The 19,559-nt window shown below is 46.5% G+C and overlaps 1 protein-coding gene across 1 annotated transcript in view; it reads right to left on the reverse strand.

Moving 5' to 3' along the window:
- The window catches only part of LOC141133726 (C-type lectin domain family 10 member A-like), a 72,369-nt gene that overhangs the window by 18,500 nt on the left and 34,310 nt on the right, over positions 1-19,559 (reverse strand). Inside the window, exon 5 of the mRNA XM_073623248.1 lies at positions 6,819-6,970. Within this exon, the coding sequence (XP_073479349.1) occupies positions 6,819-6,970 (152 nt within the window). The remainder of the gene's footprint in view (positions 1-6,818; positions 6,971-19,559) is intronic.

A 19,559-nucleotide genomic window follows, 5' to 3' on the forward strand; every position in this document is an offset into this window, starting at 1 on the left:
GCTCTTTTCCTTTTTTGGTTTATGTCTCCCCATGGAGTACCCCTTCATGTTTCCCTCCCCCTTTCTTTCCTTCCTTCCTTCCTTATTCCCCCATCCCCCTCCCCCCAATTTCCCTCTGCCCCCTCTTCTCCTGGGTGTTTTTTTTTTTTTTGCATTCTCTCCTCTTTTTGCTTATGTTGTGTTATATATGTATTTAACATGCTATTACATAGTTACATAGTTACATAGTAGGTGAGGTTGGAAAAAGACACAAGTCCATCAAGTCCAACCTATGTGTGTGATTATATGTCAGTATTACATTGTATATCCCTGTATGTTGCGGTCGCTCAGGTGCTTATCTAAGAGTTTCTTGAAACTATCGATGCACCCCGCTGAGACCACCGCCTGTGGAAGAGAATTCTACATCCTTGCCGCTCTTACAGTAAAGAACCCTCTACACAGTTTAAAGTTAAACAGCTTTTCTTCTAATTTTTGTGAATGGCCGCATGTCTTATTAAATTCCCTTTCACGGAAAAGTTTTCTCCCTATTGTGGGGTCACCAGTACGGTATTTGTAAATTTAAATCATATCCCCTCTCAAGCGTCTCTTCTCCAGAGAGAATAAGTTCAGTGCTCGCAACCTTTCTTTATAACTAATGTCCTCCAGACCCTTTATTAGTTTTGTTGCCCTTCTTTGTACTCGCTCCATTTCCAGTACATCCTTCCTGGGGACTGGTGCCCAGAACTGGACAGCATACTCCAGGTGCGGCCGGACCAGAGTCTTGTAGAGTGGGAGAATTATCGCTTTATCTCTGGAGTTGATCCCCTTTTTATTGCATGCCAATATTCTGTTTGCTTTGCTTGCAGCAGCTTGGCATTGCATGCCATTGCTGAGCCTATCATCTACTAGGACCCACAGGTCCTTTTCCATCCTAGATTCCCCCCAGAGGTTCTCCCCCAGTGAGTAGATTGCATTCATATTCTAATGTTGAGTGTTTTTCATACATCTCAGCTGGTCATCATCAAGCGTGAACCTTGAGGAAGCAATTTGTTGTGAAATGCGTCAGTTTCATATGCTTTATGTACAGTGTTTGGTGTTTTACAATTGCTACCTGTTTGATATGACCAGTTTATACTGTTGACTTGATTTTAATGAGGGTACTATGGTTTTAAGTAGGGATGAGCCGAACACCCCCCGGTTCGGTTCGCACCAGAACCTGCAAACGGACCGAAAAGTTGCACGAACGTTAGAACCCCATTGACGTCTATGGAACTCGAACGTTCGAAATCAAAAGTGCTAATGCATGAAAATCAGTGAGACAAACGACATGGGTACCCCCCAGTCCATTACCAGGCCCTTTGGGTCTTGTATGGATATTAAGGGGAACCCCGCACCTAAATTAAAAAAAGGAAAGGTGTGGGGCCACCAGGCCCTATATACTCTGAACAGCAGTATACAGGCGGTACAAACAAGACAGGGACTGTAGGTTTGTTGTTAAGTAGAATCTGTTTGTAATTTTGAACTGGTACATTTTTAACGTGTTTAGCTCCAGCCAAAAAATCTATTTTAAGCTTTTTGGAAAACATAGGGAAGGGTTATCACCCCTGTGACATTTGTTTTGCTGTCTGTGCTCCTCTTCAGAAGATTTCACCTCACTTTTTGTCCCAATGACAAATGTTTTTTGAAAATTATGGATTTTTTAGTGAAACAAGGTTTGGTGATAAAGCATCAGTGGAAAGGAGAAACGTTTTTCCCATATTAACTCTTACAGGAGAGAATTTCCCTTCCATGGGGTAGATTTCATCTCACTTCCTGTTGTCTCCTTCCGTTTGCAAGTAGGAGTCATTTGTAAGTTGAAAGAAGGGGCCTGCCCTATATACGCTGCAGAAATTGGGGTCTTAGGTGTTGTTGTTGCCACAACACTGTAAGCCCTCACAGGGCCCTGCTGTGAAATATTAGATCAAAAATTGTAATTACACTCCCCTGTTAAACAGGGGCAGAACAATTGGGCCTTAGGCACTGGTGCTGGTGCCACAACACTGCAACCCCTCAGGTGCTTGGTAGCTGGTGGTGATCCAAGACTCATTCATTTTTATGAAGGTCAGTCGATCGACCGAGTCGGTGGACAGACGCACCATGTGATCGGTTACAAAACCTCCAGCAGCACTGAATGTGCGTTCCAAAAGAACGCTGGATGCAGGACAGGCCAGTAGCTCAATTGCATACTGTGCAAGCTCTGGCCAGTGATCTATCCTCAAGACCCAATAACCCAGAGGATTTTCGGTGGGAAAGGTGTCCAAGTCAGATCTTGCCCCTAGGTATTCCTACACCATGTAAAACAGACGCTGGTGATCGTTGCTGGAACCGATCATACCTTGGGGCTGCGGACTAAAAAATTGTCTGATCGCATCGGTCAGACGGCCACCTTCTCCACCGCTCCTTCTTTGACTGACCAGAGCCTCAGCAACACTTTGTGCAGGAACAGGAGTTTGTAACCTCCCAGTCTCTGGGAATGCGTTGCACAGACCTTTCTGCAAGGCCTCCCGAAGATGTTTCATCCTCTGCTCCCTCTGCAACGGCAAGATCAGATCTGCAACCTTACCCTTGTAACGTGGATCAAGGAGGGTTGCCAGCCAGTATTGATCCCTCTCCTTGATACCACGAATACGAAGATCCTTTGGAAGGCTTTGCAGCATCAGGGAGGCCATGCAGCGTAGGTTTGCTGAGGCATTCGGCCGGAGTCCTCTGGGTCACTAAGGACGACATGATCCGCAGCCACCTCCTCCCACCCACGTACAAGTCCATGGGTTTCTTGGGACTGTAAATGATCCCTTAAAGACTGCTGCTGATGCTGAGTGCCAGGCTCCACCTCCATGCTGACATCCTCCTCCTCCTCCTCCTCTTCCTGTGTGATCGGCGGGCACGCAGGAACACTGTCTGGATAAAGGGGGCCTTAAGAGCTAAGGAAGTCCTCCTCTTCCTGCCTCTGTTCTGCCTCAAGTGCCCTGTCCATTATTGCAAGCAGCGCGTGCTCCAACAGGTGGACAAGGGGGACAGTGTCACTGATGCATGCACTGTCACTGCTCACCATCCTCGTGGCCTCCTCAAATGGTGACAGGACAGTGCATGCATCCTTGATCATGGCCCATTGGCATGGGGAAAAAAAAACAAGCTCCCCTGACCCTGTCCTAGTGCCATAGTTGCACAGGTACTCATTGATGACCCTCTGCTGCGTGTGCAGCTGCTGCAGCATGGCCAACATTAAGTTCCACCTGGTGGGCATGTCACAGATTAGGCGGTTCTTAGGTAAACAGGCTCCCCTGACCCTGTCTTGGTGCCATAGTCGCACAGGTCCTCATTGATGGCCCTCTGCTGCACGTGCAGCCGCTGCAGCATGGCCAATGTTGAGTTCCACCTGGTGGGCATGTCACAGATTAGGCCGTTCTTGGGCAGGTTAAATTCCTGTTGGAGGTCAGCCAGCCGAGCACTGGCATTATATGACCGGCGGAAATGCACACAGACTTTCCTGGCCTGCCTCAGGACATCCTGTAAGCCCGGGTACCTGCCCAAGAACCGCTGCACCACCAAGTTAAGGACATGAGCCAAACAGGGCACATGGGTCATTTGTCCCTGTCAGAGGGCGGAGAGGAGGTTGGTGCCATTGTCGCAAACCACCATTCCTGCCTTAAGTTGGTGTGGCGTCAATCACCTCTGAACCTGCCCCTGCAGACTTGACAGAACCTCTGCCCCAGTGTGGCTCCTTTCCCCCAAGCACATCAGCTCAAGCACCGCATGGCATCTTTTGGCCTGCCTACTTGTGTAGCCCCTTGAACGCCTATGGAGCACCACTGGTTCCGAGGACAAAGCACAGGAAGAGGCCATGGAGGAAGAAGAAGAGGAGGGGGTGGAGGAGAGAGGTGTGTCAGAATCACTAGTAGTGGCATTTTGGAGGCGTGGTGGTGGAACAACCTCCAACACTACTGCACCTTGTCCTGCATCCTTCCCAGCTGCCAGCAGAGTCACCCAATGCGCGGTGAAACTTAGGTAACGTCCCTGTCCATGCCTGCTGGACCATGAGTCAGCGGTAATATGCACCTTTCCGCTGACCGCCCTGTCCAGCGAGGCCAAGACATTGCCTTTCACATGTCGGTAGAGAGCCGGAATCGCCTTCCGTGAGAAAAAGTGACATTTGGGAACCTGCCACTAAGGAACCGCACATTCCACAAACTCACGGAAGGGGGCAGAGTCTATCAACTGAAAAGGTAGCAGTTGAAGTGCTAGCAATTTTGCCAAGCTAGCATTCAACCGCTGGGCATGTGGATGGCTGGGAGCGAACTTCTTTCTGCGGTGCAGCAGCTGGGGCAGGGAAATTTGCCTGGTACAATCTGACGTCAGTGTGCCGATAGCAGAATGCCCGCAAGTACTTGGCTGTGACACACCTAATTCTACACCCTCATTCCTCTCAGTGCAGGTTTTTAGAGAGGACTGAAGGTATAGTGGGGTTGGAGATCCCAGCTGATGAGGAGTAAGGAGAGGCCCTCTTTGTTCTTTGGTGTGGGTCTTTTAGGTACGCTTGCCAACGAACTGTATGGCAGGTCAACATATGTCTGGTCAAGCATGTGGTGCCCAAGCGGGAGATGTTTTGGCCACGCGAGATACGCTTGAGACATATGTTGCAAATAGCAGCGGTGCGATCTGATGCACTCGTCTCAAAAAAGGCCCACACCAAAGAACTTTTGGAATAACGCACAGAGACAGCAGCGCCCTGCACATGCGGAGCTCTGAGGTGTGATGCAGTCAGTGTGCTGCCCTTGGGCTGGCCCCTGGAGCGCATCCTGCCTTGTTGGTGATGTGCCTCCTCCTCCTCCTCTCTCCTATCAGGCACCCACGTTGAGTCAGTGACCTCATAATCCCCTCCCTCCTCATCACTGGAGCAAACCTGGCAGTATGCTGCAGCAGGGGGAACATGACTGCCAGATTGCTGTCCTTCTTGGGCATCCCCTCTGTCCGTGCTCACGTTACTGCCTTCATCTAGCTCAGTATCATCATTAGAGCCTTCAAAACGCTGGGCATGCTCCTGGAGCATGTACCCAACACTGTGGTCAAACAGTTGGAGGGACTCCTCAGGAAGACATGGTGGGGCTAAGGAAGGAGTCACTGATGCCATTGAGCCGAGGGGAGAGGCCGCGTTGGCAGCTGCTTTGCCAGACAAAGTACCCTGAGCCTAGATGAGAGTGAATGAGGAGGCTGAGGACGGCTTGGTCATCCACTCGACCATTACTCTTAAGGCGTCAGCATACCAAGACATTTTGAACAATGCCAGGCCCCCAACTTTGTAGGAACAGTTTGGGGATGGCCTCTTCCTGTTCTAACATGACTGTGCACCAGTGCAAAAAGCAAGGTCCATAAAGACATGGGTGAGCAAGTTTGGGGTGGAGGAACTTGACTGGCCTACACAGAGTCCTGACCTCAACCCGATAGAACATCTTTGGGATGAATTAGAGTGGAGACTGCAAAACAGACCTTCTCGTCCAACATCAGTGCTTTACCTCACAAATGCTCTGGAAGAATGGTCAAACATTCCTATAGACACACTCCAAAACCTTCTGGACAGCGGGAGACTGCGAGCCAGGCTTTCTCATCCAACATCAGTGCCCAACCTCACAAATGCGCTTCTGGAAGAATGGTCAAACATTCCCATAGACACACTTCTAAACCTTGTGGACAGCCTTACCAGAAGAGTTGAAGGCTGTCCACATAGGACATAGTTGCAAAGGGTGGGCCAACTCAATATTGAACCCCATGGACTAAGACTGGGATGCCATTAAAGTTCATTTTTGTCTGTATATAATTCCTGCACCTTTTTTTTTCAATCTTTGATAATCATGAAGCTTAACGTTCTATTTAGAAAGAACTTTGTCTCTGTGAAGAAGCTTCAGCGGTGTAAGCTCTGTTACATTCCTGTCCGGATGAGGCAGCAAGTGACACACACATTTTTTTTAAATGTCAGAATTTCACCAAGAGGTTCTATAAAGGGTACAGATTTCTGTTAAATCATGTAATGTTGGCTACCGTGTGTGTACAAAGGGTTAACTATTCATTTGACAAGACTCAGTCATAATCTCTCTCCATCTACCAGTGCTTAGATTGTTGTCCCACAAACTGGACAATCTCTTCCAAGGGTGAGGCTGGGAGCATAATAATCAGATAATCAGGGCCTTTTTTCAGCGGGAACGCGGGGGAACACAGTTCCGGCACCTCTTGGACTGACTGTATGTAATGGCAAGGGATGCTGGGGTGTGCTGCAGGGTATTGATGCACACTGCTGGGGGTCTATTGTTGCTGGGGAGGTCTAATGTTGCTGGTGGGGGGGGTCTTATGTTGCTGGGGAGTCAGTTGTTGATGAAAGAGATCTACTGTTGTGGGGAGGGGTCTATTGTTAATGGCAGCCAGACAGACTATGCTGGCTGTGCGGAGATCTGTTGATGCTGCAGGGAGTCCATTGTTGCTGGCGGGGAAATTTTGTTGTGGTTGGTCCATTGTTGTTAGGGGGATCTATTGTTGCTGGCTGCAGGGGATCTATTTTACTGCTTTTCTTGATATCATTACCAAATTCCATACAAATTACTTAGCACCTCAAAATGATACTTGGTTCTATATTGTCTAAAAGGGACGGTACTGGGAGGTGCGTAGGGGCGGAGAAAAGGGGCGACTCGGAAAGGGGGAGTTCCTGCACCTATTGTCTGAGAAAAAAAGCCCTGATAATAATGAAATACTGCTGGCAGTGATGTGATCAGACAGTGGGACTAATACAATAGGAAGTGTATATCTGTGCATACCATCTCTTCCTCGCTGTTAATGACCACCAGGTGGGCCTCCTTGTCCTCGCACTCTTTCTTGGAGGCGATCCATGGTTTTTTGTCTGAAGAGAAGTAGTAACAGCTGAGTCCATAGTGATTCCATCCCTCACTGCATAATGGATAAGAGGGGCCTGAGAGAGCAAGAAAGAGGATTACGTGGGTGACGCTGGATTGTTATGGTTATAGCCGTACAGTTTAGCCAAGATGGTAAAATTATAATAAAAGGAAATCAGGCACAGCATGCAGACATACATTTTGTGAGGGCAATGGGGGTACTCTACTACATGCCAACATCCCTTTATCACTGAAAAAAAATAAAATTTCCCTTAATGGGATTTTAAAGGTTACTTATCATCACAACACATATATTTAAAATTATATAATACTTTTATTAGTACAACATCATAGAAAGATCTAAAAACATATAAGTACGGCATAAAAAATTATGGCAATTCACGAGACAGGGGGGCTGAGCGAAAGAGAGGGGTTGTGTGAGAGAGAGAGGGGATGTGTGTGAGAGAGAGAGAGGGAGAGGGGGTTGAGAGAGAGAGGGGGGGTGAGAGAGAGATGTGGAGAGTGAGGGAGAATAGAGAGAGGGAGGGGGGCTGAGAGAGAGGGAGGGGGGCTGAGAGAGAGGGAGGGGGCTGAGAGAGATAGAGGGGACTTAGAGAGAGGGAGGGGGCTGAGAGGGGTGTGAGAGAGAAGAAAGGGGACTGAGAGAGAGGGGTGTGAGAGAGAGGGAAGGGGACAGAGAGAGGGGGACACAGAGAGGGGGGACTGAAAAAGTTGGGACTGAGAGAGAGGGAGGGGGGCTGAGAGGAGAGAGAGACCTCTAGCTCTGTCCTATTCTGCAGTCTCTGCTCTGCCTCCCTGCCCCAGTCTTTGTCTGCAGGTTGTCAGTGTATAATTGTGCCTGGTACCTGTCTCTGTTCTTGATCCAGGAGAGCTCTCTGCTCTGTTCCATCCAGCGGCTCCCTCACAGCCTGAGCCTCCCGCCTGTCCTCGTCTTCCGGGCCCACAGTCAGCCTGTTCTCTGGGTCTCACTGTTCAAGAGGAGGTTTGAGTAGTTTAGGCTCTGGAAGGCGCCAGGGATGCTGCACCCCTCTTCGGCCAACAAGTAAGCGGCTCTTCTCTCCCTCCCGTGCTTTTAGGCCTGTAGCTTTCCACGCGGAGGCTGCAGGGCCGCCCACTCACTCGTGCAGATAGTTTCCTGCACCTCGCCGCTTGCTTGTGGCCGCGCTCTCCCCGCCATGAACCTGGACCCTCTCGCGTGCCCATAGAGATGGCTCTGCATGCCAGCTGTGGCACGCATGCCATAGGTTCGCCATCACTGTCCTAGATGTTACAAATGAATTGATGTGCCTTTTTTCACCCGATACGTTTCGGAGAAATTAAATCTCCTTTATCAGGGGTTTTTGGAGTATCACATCTCCACAATACAATTTGAACATTTACTACCTTCTCTATTGGGCCAATACAATATTCCATTGATACATGTCCCCTGGGGCAGGACAGTGTCCCATAGACTTTAATGGGGTTCCGCAGCTTTCAAATTTTCCGCGAACTCCGCATAATGTTCGCTGTTCGGCAAACACCCGATATTCGAGTCGAACGTAATCCAAATGGCAGGTAGGTTAGGGATGCAGACCATGTCTGACTATCTGTGGAGTGATCTGCATCCCTAACCTACTTGCTATTTGGATGACACTTCTCTGATTATATTAAGGCTTGTGATTTTTCTATTGCTGGTGAGTTTGAACCCCTAGGGGAGAGTGACCCACGTGGTGAAGATCTTGGTGTACGGGGCACGCTTGTTTATTATCAGCTGGGATCACCATCTACTCTCTAAACTTTAACCACCTTATACCATTCAAATGTTTCTCATATGCTTTAACATATGAATGCCGGTCAAGATATGGATTGACAGGAGCGCTGCTGTAGTATTGGAGGGCGCATTTTTCAATGCTTCTGGACTAGATACTATTAGTTTATTATGTTTTATATGTTATTTTAGTGGCTGCTTTTTTACGTTAACAATCATTTTGATTGATTGTGGTTATTTGCCTGTTTTAACTAGGATTTATATAGCACCAACAGTTTGCGCAGCGATTTACAACGTTAGGGCAGACAGAAGAGTTACAATACAATTCAATACAGGAGGAATCAGAGGGCCCTGCTCATTAGAGCTTACAATCTAGGAGGGAGGGTCAAGTGATACAAAAAGGTAATAACTGTGGGGGATGAACAGATGGAGAAAATAAAAGTACAATTGTTAGGTGTGGTCAGGATAGCCTTCTCTATAGAGGAGGGTTTTCAGGGGTTGTCTGAAAGCAAACAGAGTAAGAGATAATGGGACAGATTGGAGTAGGGAGTTCCATAGGATGGGAGAGGTTCTGGAAAAGTTCTGGAGACGAGGGCATGGGAGGAGGTGACGGGGGAGCTAGAGAGCAGGTGGTCTTGGGAGGAATGAAGAGAATGATTAGGTTGGTATTTTGAGATTAGGTTAGGGATGTACCTGGGGGGGGGGTGGCTTTGTAAGTCATTAGTATTTTAAATTGAATTTCTTGGGTCAGTAGGAGTCAGTGGAGGGATTGACAGAGAGGAGTAGTAAACACAGAGTGGTTGGTAGGTTAGATGAGCATGGCAGCAGCATTCATAATTCACTGAAGGGGGGATAGCCTATGTAAAGGTAAGCTAATGAGAAGGGGTTTGCAGTAGTTGAGGCAAGAGATGACCAGAAAGGTAATTTGGAGCTTAGTGGTGTCATTGGTTAGAAAGGGACATATTGTGGAGATGTTGCAGAGGTTGAGACAGCAAGATTTGGTCAGTGATTAGACGTGGGGGCTGAAAAGGATAAATCAGAGTCCAGGATTCCACCTAGAACTTTGGCATGGGGGTATGGGTTGATAGTTGTGCCATCGATCTTGACAGAGAGATCAGGGGAAGGGGCATGTGGGAGAGGAAAAACGATGAGCTCGACTTTGGATAGAGTTAGTTTGAGGAAGTGGTGTGGCATTCAGGCTGATATGTCTGTTAGTAAATTAGTGATTAGGGGTGGGCTTTATGTTCGGGTCAAGTGGTGGCTCCGCCCCCCTCTGATGCCAAGGGGAAGCCATAGAGATGTCCCCGTACATCAGAGGGGCGCAGGGTCACCTGGCAATGACACAGTGTGGTTCCGCCCACTGTTTTAAAAGAGCTGTCACCTGTGAGGGCGCGTCATATGGCGTGTGCCTCCCATGGAGGCAGATCTTTATTTTTTTTCAGTCCATCGGCAGAGGTGAATGGACTACGTGGGACAGTTTTATTTTTTTTATTTTTCAATAAAGAACTTCTCCCACGGTGTGTGTTTTTTTTTTTACCATTTTCACACTTCTTTTGTGAAATGGTACTGGTACAATGTACCTGTTACCATTTCAAACGGGGGGGCGGGATCTGGGGGCCCCCTTGTTAAAGGGGGCTTCCAGATTCCGATAAGCCCTCCGCCCGCAGACCCCAACAACCACCGGCAAGGGTTGTGGGGATGAGGCCCTTCTCCCCATCAACGTGGGGACAAGGTGCTTTGGGGGGGCTACCCCGAAGCACCCTCCCATTGTTGAGGGCATGTGGCCTGGTACGGTTCAGGAGGGGGGGTGCTCTCTCATCCCCCCTTTTTTCCTGCGGCCTGCCAGGTTGCGTGCTCGGATAAGGGTCTAGTATGGATTTTTGGGGGACCCCATGCCATTTTTTTTTATTTTGGCATGGGGTTCCCCTTAAAATTCATACCAGACCTGTAGGGTCTGGTATGGATTTTGAGGGGGACCCCTACGCCATTTTTTTAAAATTTTGGAGCAGGGTTCCCCTTAATATCCATACCAGACCTGAAGAGCCTGATATGGAATTTAGGGGGACCCCCACACATTTTTTTTTTTAATTTTGGTTCGGGGTTCCCCTGTGGGGGAATTCCACGTCGTTTTTATCAATTAACTTTTATGTGTATTGCCAGACCGACAATTCATTATAGCCGCGAGTAGTTTTAAATGACCTATTTTCCTTTAGAAATGTCATTTTGCTCTCGGACTGTTCTAAACATGGGAAACATGCGCCACATTACAGGCATACTATAGACACCCCCCAAGTATGAAATTTAAAGGAATATTACACTTTTATTGTTGTATGTTTCACTTTAAGCATTATTAAAATCACTGCTCCTAAAAAAAAAACGTCCATTTTTAAAACTTTTTTTGCATTGATACATGTCCCTTGGGGCAGGACCAAGGTCCCCAAACACTTTTTAAGACAATATCACGCATATAAGCCTTTAAAATTAACACTTTTGATTTTTCATGTTTGTGTCCCATAGACTTTAATGGTGTTTGCGCGTTCGAACAAATTTTTTGCCTGTTCGCATATTCTGGTGCGAACCGAATGGGGGGTGTTCGGCCCATCCCTATTAGTGATACATGATGAGACCGAGGGAGTGAGCTGAGGGGTAGAGAGATACATTTGGGTGTCGTCGGCATGGAGATGGTATTGGAAGCCATGGGAGGCTTCCCTTAGCTGACCCAGGGAGGAGCTGTAGATCAAGAATAGGAGAAGTCCAAGAACAGAACCTTGGGGGACCCCAACAGAGAAAGGAAGAGAAGAGGAGGAAGTAGAGATGTAAGTAACACTAAAGGTGCGGACGGATAAGCAGGAAGAGAACCAGCAAAGAGTACAGTCACGGAGACCAAAGGCATGGAGTTTTTTTAGGAGAAGGGGGTGGTCAAGTGTATCAGAGGCAGCAGAAAGGTCCAGGAGTAGGAGTACAGAATAGTGTCCATTGGTATTGGCCGTTAGTAAATCATTTGTTAGTATTAGGAGGGCAGATTAATCCAGACTCAAGGGGATCAAGAAGGTTTTTCTCAGTGAGGTGGTCACTCAGTCGGTTGTAGACTAGACGTTCAAAGAGTTTCGATTAAAAGGGGAGTAAGGAGATGGGGTGTAGGTTGTTAAGATTGGTGGGGTCCAATGAGGGCTTTTTAAGAAGTGTACATTTTAGAGAGTTGGGGAAGATGCCAGAATAGAGGGAGAGATTGAACATGTGAGTTAGAGAGTGTAGAATAGAGCCAGAGGGTGACTGTAGCATTTGCGAGGGAACAGGGTCCAGGGGGTAGGTGGTTAGTTGGACGTTAGCAAGAAGTTTAGCGATAGATAAGATTAGATTAGATAAGATTAGATAAGATTAGAAAAGATTAGATAGATAGATAGATAGATAGATAGATGTGAAGGAGGATCTCATATCCCACGAGTACCTGTGTGTATAAAGCAGAGGTCTCCAAACTTTTCTATAGGGGGGTCACATTGTATATTTTACTAATATTTCTGGGCCAAAAAAAGTCAGTTTTATGAATGAATACAATTTAAATGAATATGTTTTGCTTTAAACATGATCCACTATTTAGAATAAGTAAAATAAAGCCAAGAATTTATAAATAAGCTTGAGCCCATCAGAGAACCTCCTTACATTGGGGTCCCAAGCAAAGTCCTCAACAAAGTCCACCCTTACATCAGAGTTTCCCCTTACATCAGAATCCCCATTATAGTCCCCTTTACATCAGATCCCCCTCCCCTACAAGGGGTCCCTATCACAGTCCTTTCTTACATTATGGTCCCCATCAGAGTACCCCATTATTTTGGGGTCCCATCAGAGTCCCCCTTACATCAAACTTGTCGTTACATCAGAGTCTTCCTTACATTAGAATACCCATCAAAGTCTCCCCTTACACCAGAGTTACCCTTACATTCGAATACCCGTCAGATTCCACCCTTACATCAGGGTCCCCATAAATGCCCTCCTTACATCAGGCCTCCCACCACTCTCACTACCAACAGTGTCTCTCCTACATCTGGGTCCCCATCAATGTCTGTAGTTACATCAGAGTCTATCCTTACATTAGGGTCCCCACTGGAGTCCTTCTTTACATCAGGGTCCCATCAGAGTACCCCATTACATCTAGATCTCATCAGAGTCTCCTCTTACATCAGAGTACCTATAAGAGTTACCCCTTACATTAGAGTCCCCATGAGAGTCTTCCCCTACAGAATAGTCCCCATAAGAGTGACCCCTTACATCAGGGTTTATATATAGATATAGATATCTATCTATATCTATCTATAGATATATATCTATATCTATATATATATATATAGCCCCACCCTCAGCTATATAACAGCTGTCTCAGTGGCCCCGCCCTCAGCTATATAACAGCTGTCACTGAGAAGAAGCGTCACTCGGCGGGAGCCTCCCATGGAGGAGGAGCTGTTGCGGCTTTTTTTTTTGCTTTTTTCGGTCCGTCGGGTGGCGCGAGATGGAGCTACATTGTGGGACATGTTTATTTTTTTATTTTTTTAAGAAAAGGACTTGTCCCAAAGTGTCTCCTGTCTTTTTTACTTTTTTTGACACTTTTTTTGTGAAATGGTAGGGGTACCATGTACCAGTTACCAATTCACATGGGGGGGAGGCCAGGATCTGAGGGTTCCCTTGTTAAAGGGGGCTTACAAATTCTGATAAGCTCCCCGCCCGCATACCCACACAACCACTGGGCAAGGGTTGTGGGGATGAGGCCCTTTTCCTCATCAACATGGGGACAAGTTACTTTGGGGGTGACTCCAAAGCATCCCCCCATGTTGAGGGTATGTGGCTTGGTACGGTTCAGGAGGGGGGCTCTCTTGTCACCCGCTCTTTTCCTGTCTGCCAGGTTGCGTGCTTGCATAAGGGTCTGATATGGATTTTGGGGGGAGCATACGCCATTTTTTTTTTTACTTTTGCGCAGGGTTCCCCTTAAAATCCATACCAGACCCAAAGGGCCTGGTAATGGACTGGGGGGGGACCCATGCCGTTTTTTTCAATGAGTTTTATCTATATTGCCAAGATCTGACAATACATTACAGCCGCGATCAGTTTTAAATTACTTTTTTTCCTTTAGAAATGTCATTTTGCTGTGGTATTGTTTTAAACACGGGAAAACTGCGCCACTTTACAGACATACTATATACACCTCCCAGGCACAATATTTTTTTTTTTTAAAACAGAAAAGTTTATTTAAGTTTCAGACAAAACAGTGGTACATTCTCATCAACCATACAATAAGCACCCAATCGCAGTATAATCAATTCGGCAGTATTATAGCAATTTGATATCAGAACTAGGGATGAGACGAACACCCCCTGGTTCGGTTTGCACCAGAACCTGCGAACGGACCGAAAATTTGCACGAACATTAGAACCCCATTGACATCTATGGGACTCGAACGTTTGAAATCAAAAGTGCTCATTTTAAAGGCTAATTTGCATGGTATTGTCCTAAAAAGGGTTTGGGGACCCGGGTCCTGCCCCAAGGGACATGTATCAATGCAAAAAAAACTTTTAAAAACGGCCATTTTTTCGGGAGCAGTGATTTTAATGATGCTTAAAGTAAAAAAAAAATAAGTGAAATATTCCTTTAAATATCGTACCTGGGGGGTGTCTATAGTATGCCTGTAAAGTGGCGCGTGTTTTCCGTGCTTAGAACAGTCCCTGCACAAAATTACATTTTTAAAGGAAAAAAAGTCATTTAAAACTGCTTGCGGCTTTAATGTAATGTCGGGTCCCGGCAATATGGATGAAAATCAGTGAGACAAACGGCATGGGTACCCCCAATCCATTACCAGGCCCTTTGGGTCTTGTATGGAAATTAAGGGGAACCCCGCACCCACATTAAAAAAGGAAAGGTGTGGGGCCCCCAGGCCCTATATACTCTGAACAGCAGTATACAGGCAGTGCAAACAAGACAGGGACTGTAGGTTTGTTGTTAAGCAGAATCTGTTTGTAATTTTGAACTGGTACATTTTTAACGTGTTTAGCTCCAGACAAAAAATCTATGTTAAGCTTTTTGGAAAACATAGGGAAGGGTTATCACCCCTGTGACATTTGTTTTGCTGTCTGTGCTCCTCTTCAGAAGATTTCACCTCACTTTTTGTCCCAATGACAAATGTTTTTTGAAAATTTGGGGGTTTTAGTGAAACAAGGATTGGTGATAAAGCATCAGTGGAAAGGAGAAAAGTTTTTCCCATATTAACTCTTACAGGAGAGAATTTCCCTTCCTAGGGGTAGATTTCATCTCACTTCCTGTTGTCTCCTTCCGTGGGAGTCGTTTGTAAGTTGGATGTTTGAAAGTAGGGGCCTGCACTATATACTCAGCAGAAATTTGGGCCTTAGGTGTTGTTGTGGCCACAACACTGTAAGCCCTCACAGGGCCCTGCTGTGAAATATTAGATCAAGAATTGTAATTACATGCCCCTGTTGAACAGGTGCAGAAAAATTGGGCCTTTGGTGGTGGTGGTGGTGGTGCTGGTGCCACAACACTGTAAGTCCTCACAGTTATGCCCCGTACACACGGTCGGACATTGATCGGACATTTCGACAACAAAATCCATGGATTTTTTCCGACAGATATTGGCTCAAACTTGTCTTGCATACACACAGTCGCACAAAGTTGTCGGAAAATCCAGTCGTTCTGAACATACACGTACGTTGGGACTATAAACGGGGCAATAGCCAATAGCTTTCGTCTCTTAATTTATTCGGAGCATGCGTGGCACTTTGTCCATCGGATTTGTCTACACACGATTGGAATTTAAAGGATCGGATTTTGTTGTCAGAAAATTTTATAGCCTGCTCTCAAATTTTGTGTGTTGGAAATTTAGATGGAAAAAGTCCGATGGAGCCCACACATGGTCAGAATTTCCAACAACAAGCTCCGATCGCACATATTCCATCGGAAAGTCCGACCGTGTGTACAGGGCATTACTCTTGGTGGGTGCAGAAACGGGCAATGCTGTGAAATATTAGATCAAGAATTCTAATTACATGTCCCTGTTGAACAGGGGCTGAAAAATTGGGCCTTAGGCACTGGTGCTGGTGCCACAACACTGCAACCCCTCACAGATACTCTAGTTGGAGTGCAGGAACTAGCCCTGCTGCAAAGAATTGCATCAAAAATTGTAATTACACGCCCCTTTTAAACAGGGGCTGAAAAATTGGGCCTTAGGCACTGGTGGCAGCGCCCAGAACCAAAAATGTTCTTACAAACTATCAGCATGATCATTGAGGAGGAAGAAGATAATTACTCAGCATAACAGGATAGTCACTCAGCATCAGCATAGGCAGTCTTTGAAGGGATCTGACATTTCAAAAAAAATTATTCGGTTACATCAGCATCAGGTGCTTGGTAGCTGGTGGTGATTCAAGACTGATTCATTTTTATGAAGGTCAGTCGATCGACCGAGTCGGTGGACAGACGCACCCTGTGATTGGTTACAAAGCCTCCAGCAGCACTGAATGTGCGTTCCGAAAGAACGCTGGATGCAGGACAGACCAGTAGCTCAATTACATACTGTGCAAGCTCTGGCCAGTGATCCATCCTCAAGACCCAGTAACCCAGAGGATTTTCGGTGGGAAAGGTGTCCAAGTCAGATCTTGCCCCTAGGTATTCCTGCACCATGTAAAACAGACGCTGGTGATCGTTGCTGGAACCGATCATACCTTGGGGCTGCGGACTAAAAAATTGTCTGAACGCATCGGTCAGACGGCCACCTTCTCCACCGCTCCTTCTTTGACTGACCGAAGCCTAAGCAACACGTTGTCCAGAAACAGGATTTTGTAACCTCCCAGTCTCTGGGAACACGTTGCACAGACCTTTCTGCAAGGCCTCCCAAAGATGTTTCATCCTCTGCTCCCTCTGCGACGGCAAGATAAGGTCTGCAACCTTACCCTTGTAACGTGGATCAAGGAGGGTTGCCAGCCAATATTGTTCCTTCTCCTTGATACCACAAATACGAGGATCCTTCCGCAGGCTTTGCAGGATCAGGGAGGCCATGCAGTGTAGGTTTGTAGGACAGTGCATGCATCCCTGATCATGGCCCACTGGCATGGGGAAAAAAAAACAAGCTCCCCTGACCCTATCCTGGCGCCATAGTCGCACAGGTACTCATTGATGTGCCTCCTTCTCCTCCTCCTCTCTCCTATCAGGCACCCACGTTGAGTCAGTGTCCTCATTATCCCCTCCCTCCTCATCACTGGAGCAAACCTGGCAGTATGCTGCAGCAGGGGGAACATGACTGCCAGATTGCTGTCCTTCTTGGGCACCCCCTCTGTCCGTGCTCACGTTACTGCCTTCATCTAGCTCAGTATCATCATCAGAGCCTTCTAAACGCTGGGCATCCTCCTAGAGCATGTACTCAACACTGTGGTCAAACAGTTTGAGGGACTCATCAGGAGGACATGGTGGGGCTAGGGAAGGAGTCACTGATGCCATTGAGCCGAGGGAAGAGGCTGCGTTGGCAGCTGCTTTGCCAGACAAAGTACCCTGAGCATGGGTCGGCATCCACTCCACTGGGTCACTGGGAGGGTGGACCTATTTTTTCCTCTTGGATTTTTTAATTTGGATTTTACTTTAGCCTTGCGCTTTTGGTTTAAGAGGGGTTTTTTAAATAAACATTTTTTGGTACTTTATCACACCATGGAAGCCCTTCTTTATATTTTTCTGATGCATGAGGGTATTGCCGCATTGTGACCCACCTGGATATCACTGGAGACATCTAAGAACCAGCAGCAGTGAGCAGCAAAGCCTATCTAAAGCACTACAGGCCTGATACCCCTGCAGGGGTTCCGACAGTTGGTGAGTGGGCAATTTGAGGGGGGAGCACAGAAGTCACCAGTCAACTCTGTTCACATTAAAGTCACTCTGGGAAATATCTTGCCTTGCTGTCGAGAAAAGTGCATGGGACTAATATACAGTGCTCCAATCGTCATAACATATGAACTGTGCAAACACTGATACATGTATGCATATGGTGGGTGTAGCCTCTCTTCATAGGAATTAGCAAAACCTCACTAGTATATGCTTCCTGCTACACTTAGTATGTTTCCCAGCTGCTTTGCAATAGTGCTGGATATGGTTACTGATTTAGAGATTGGTTATTGATCTATCAGTAACATATAGTGTTTATATAAGTTTTTCCTTGATCTATCAGTAACATGTAGTGTTTATATAAGGTTTTTTCTTATATGTTTTACATACCATTCTTAACGTAGGCTGCATGCAACAATGGTTATGATTTACACATATGTCTCCTACCCATTTTTAGTATTATTAAATATTCCCTCCCATACATCTTTGAGGGTTTAGAATCTTGTATATATGAGATAAAAAAAACGTTATGCTAATGTTTCCTGTATAGGCTTAGCCAACAGGTTTTTCAGGTAGCGCCGTTCTATCCCTATATATTTATAATACATATGCTTCCGCATGTTGCGGCTCAACGCGGCCAGCTGCCGAAAAAAAGGCCAAGCGTGTCCCACGGCCACGTGCTGATGAGGGTGCACCGTGTCCACAACCAGCACTGTTACCTCTAGACACAGAGCCTGCTTGCCCTCTTTTATTGGCTTGTGACTGTCTGCCACTCCTTGTTGGCCTTCCAGACATACTAATGGCCTGCAGTGAGATGTACCTGCACTAAGCTGGGAGATATATATATATATATATATATATATATATATATATATATATATATATATATATATATATATATACTGATACTGCAGCTAGCAAAATCAACTGCCTGCCTGTAGTATGAGAACACCACCAATCTTCTACAGGTAGCTTTAGCTGAACACTGTGCAGAGGCCGCACAACACTAACGTGTAAATAATGTAGCTGCCTGCGGTAGTGATAGGATCAGGAAAACACCACCAACCTTCTACAGGTAGCTTTAGCTGAACATTGTGAAGAGGTCACACTACACTAACGTGTAAATAATGTAGCTGCCTGCGGTAGTGATAGGATCAGGAAAACACCACCAACCTTCTACAGATAACGTGTAAATAATGTAGCTGCCTGCGGTAGTGATAGGATCAGGAAAACACCACCAACCTTCTACAGATAGCTTTAGCTGAACACTGTGCAGAGGTCGCACTACACTAACTTGTAGTTTTAGCTGAACACTGTGCAGAGGTCGCACCACACTACCTTGTAGCTTTAGCTGAACACTGTGCAGAGGACGCACTACACTAACATTTAAATAATGTAGCTGCCTGCGGTAGTGATAGGTTTAGGAAAACACCACCAACCTTCTACAGGTAGCTTTAGCTGAACACTGTGAAGAGGTCACACTACACTAACGTGTAAATAATGTAGCTGCCTGCGGTAGTGATAGGATCAGGAAAACACCACCAACCTTCTACAGATAACGTGTAAATAATGTAGCTGCCTGCGGTAGTGATAGGATCAGGAAAACACCACCAACCTTCTACAGATAGCTTTAGCTGAACACTGTGCAGAGGTCGCACTACACTAACTTGTAGCTTTAGCTGAACACTGTGCAGAGGTCACACTACACTAACTTGTAGTTTTAGCTGAACACTGTGCAGAGGTCGCACCACACTACCTTGTAGCTTTAGCTGAACACTGTGCAGAGGACGCACTACACTAACATTTAAATAATGTAGCTGCCTGCGGTAGTGATAGGTTTAGGAAAACACCACCAACCTTCTACAGGTAGCTTTAGCTGAACACTGTGAAGAGGTCACACTACACTAACGTGTAAATAATGTAGCTGCCTGCGGTAGTGATAGGATCAGGAAAACACCACCAACCTTCTACAGATAGCTTTAGCTGAACACTGTGCAGAGGTCGCACTACACTAACTTGTAGCTTTAGCTGAA

Source organism: Aquarana catesbeiana, linkage group LG03 (assembly GCF_042186555.1).
Source record: "Aquarana catesbeiana isolate 2022-GZ linkage group LG03, ASM4218655v1, whole genome shotgun sequence".
In the NCBI taxonomy this organism is placed as follows: Eukaryota; Metazoa; Chordata; class Amphibia; order Anura; family Ranidae; genus Aquarana; species Aquarana catesbeiana.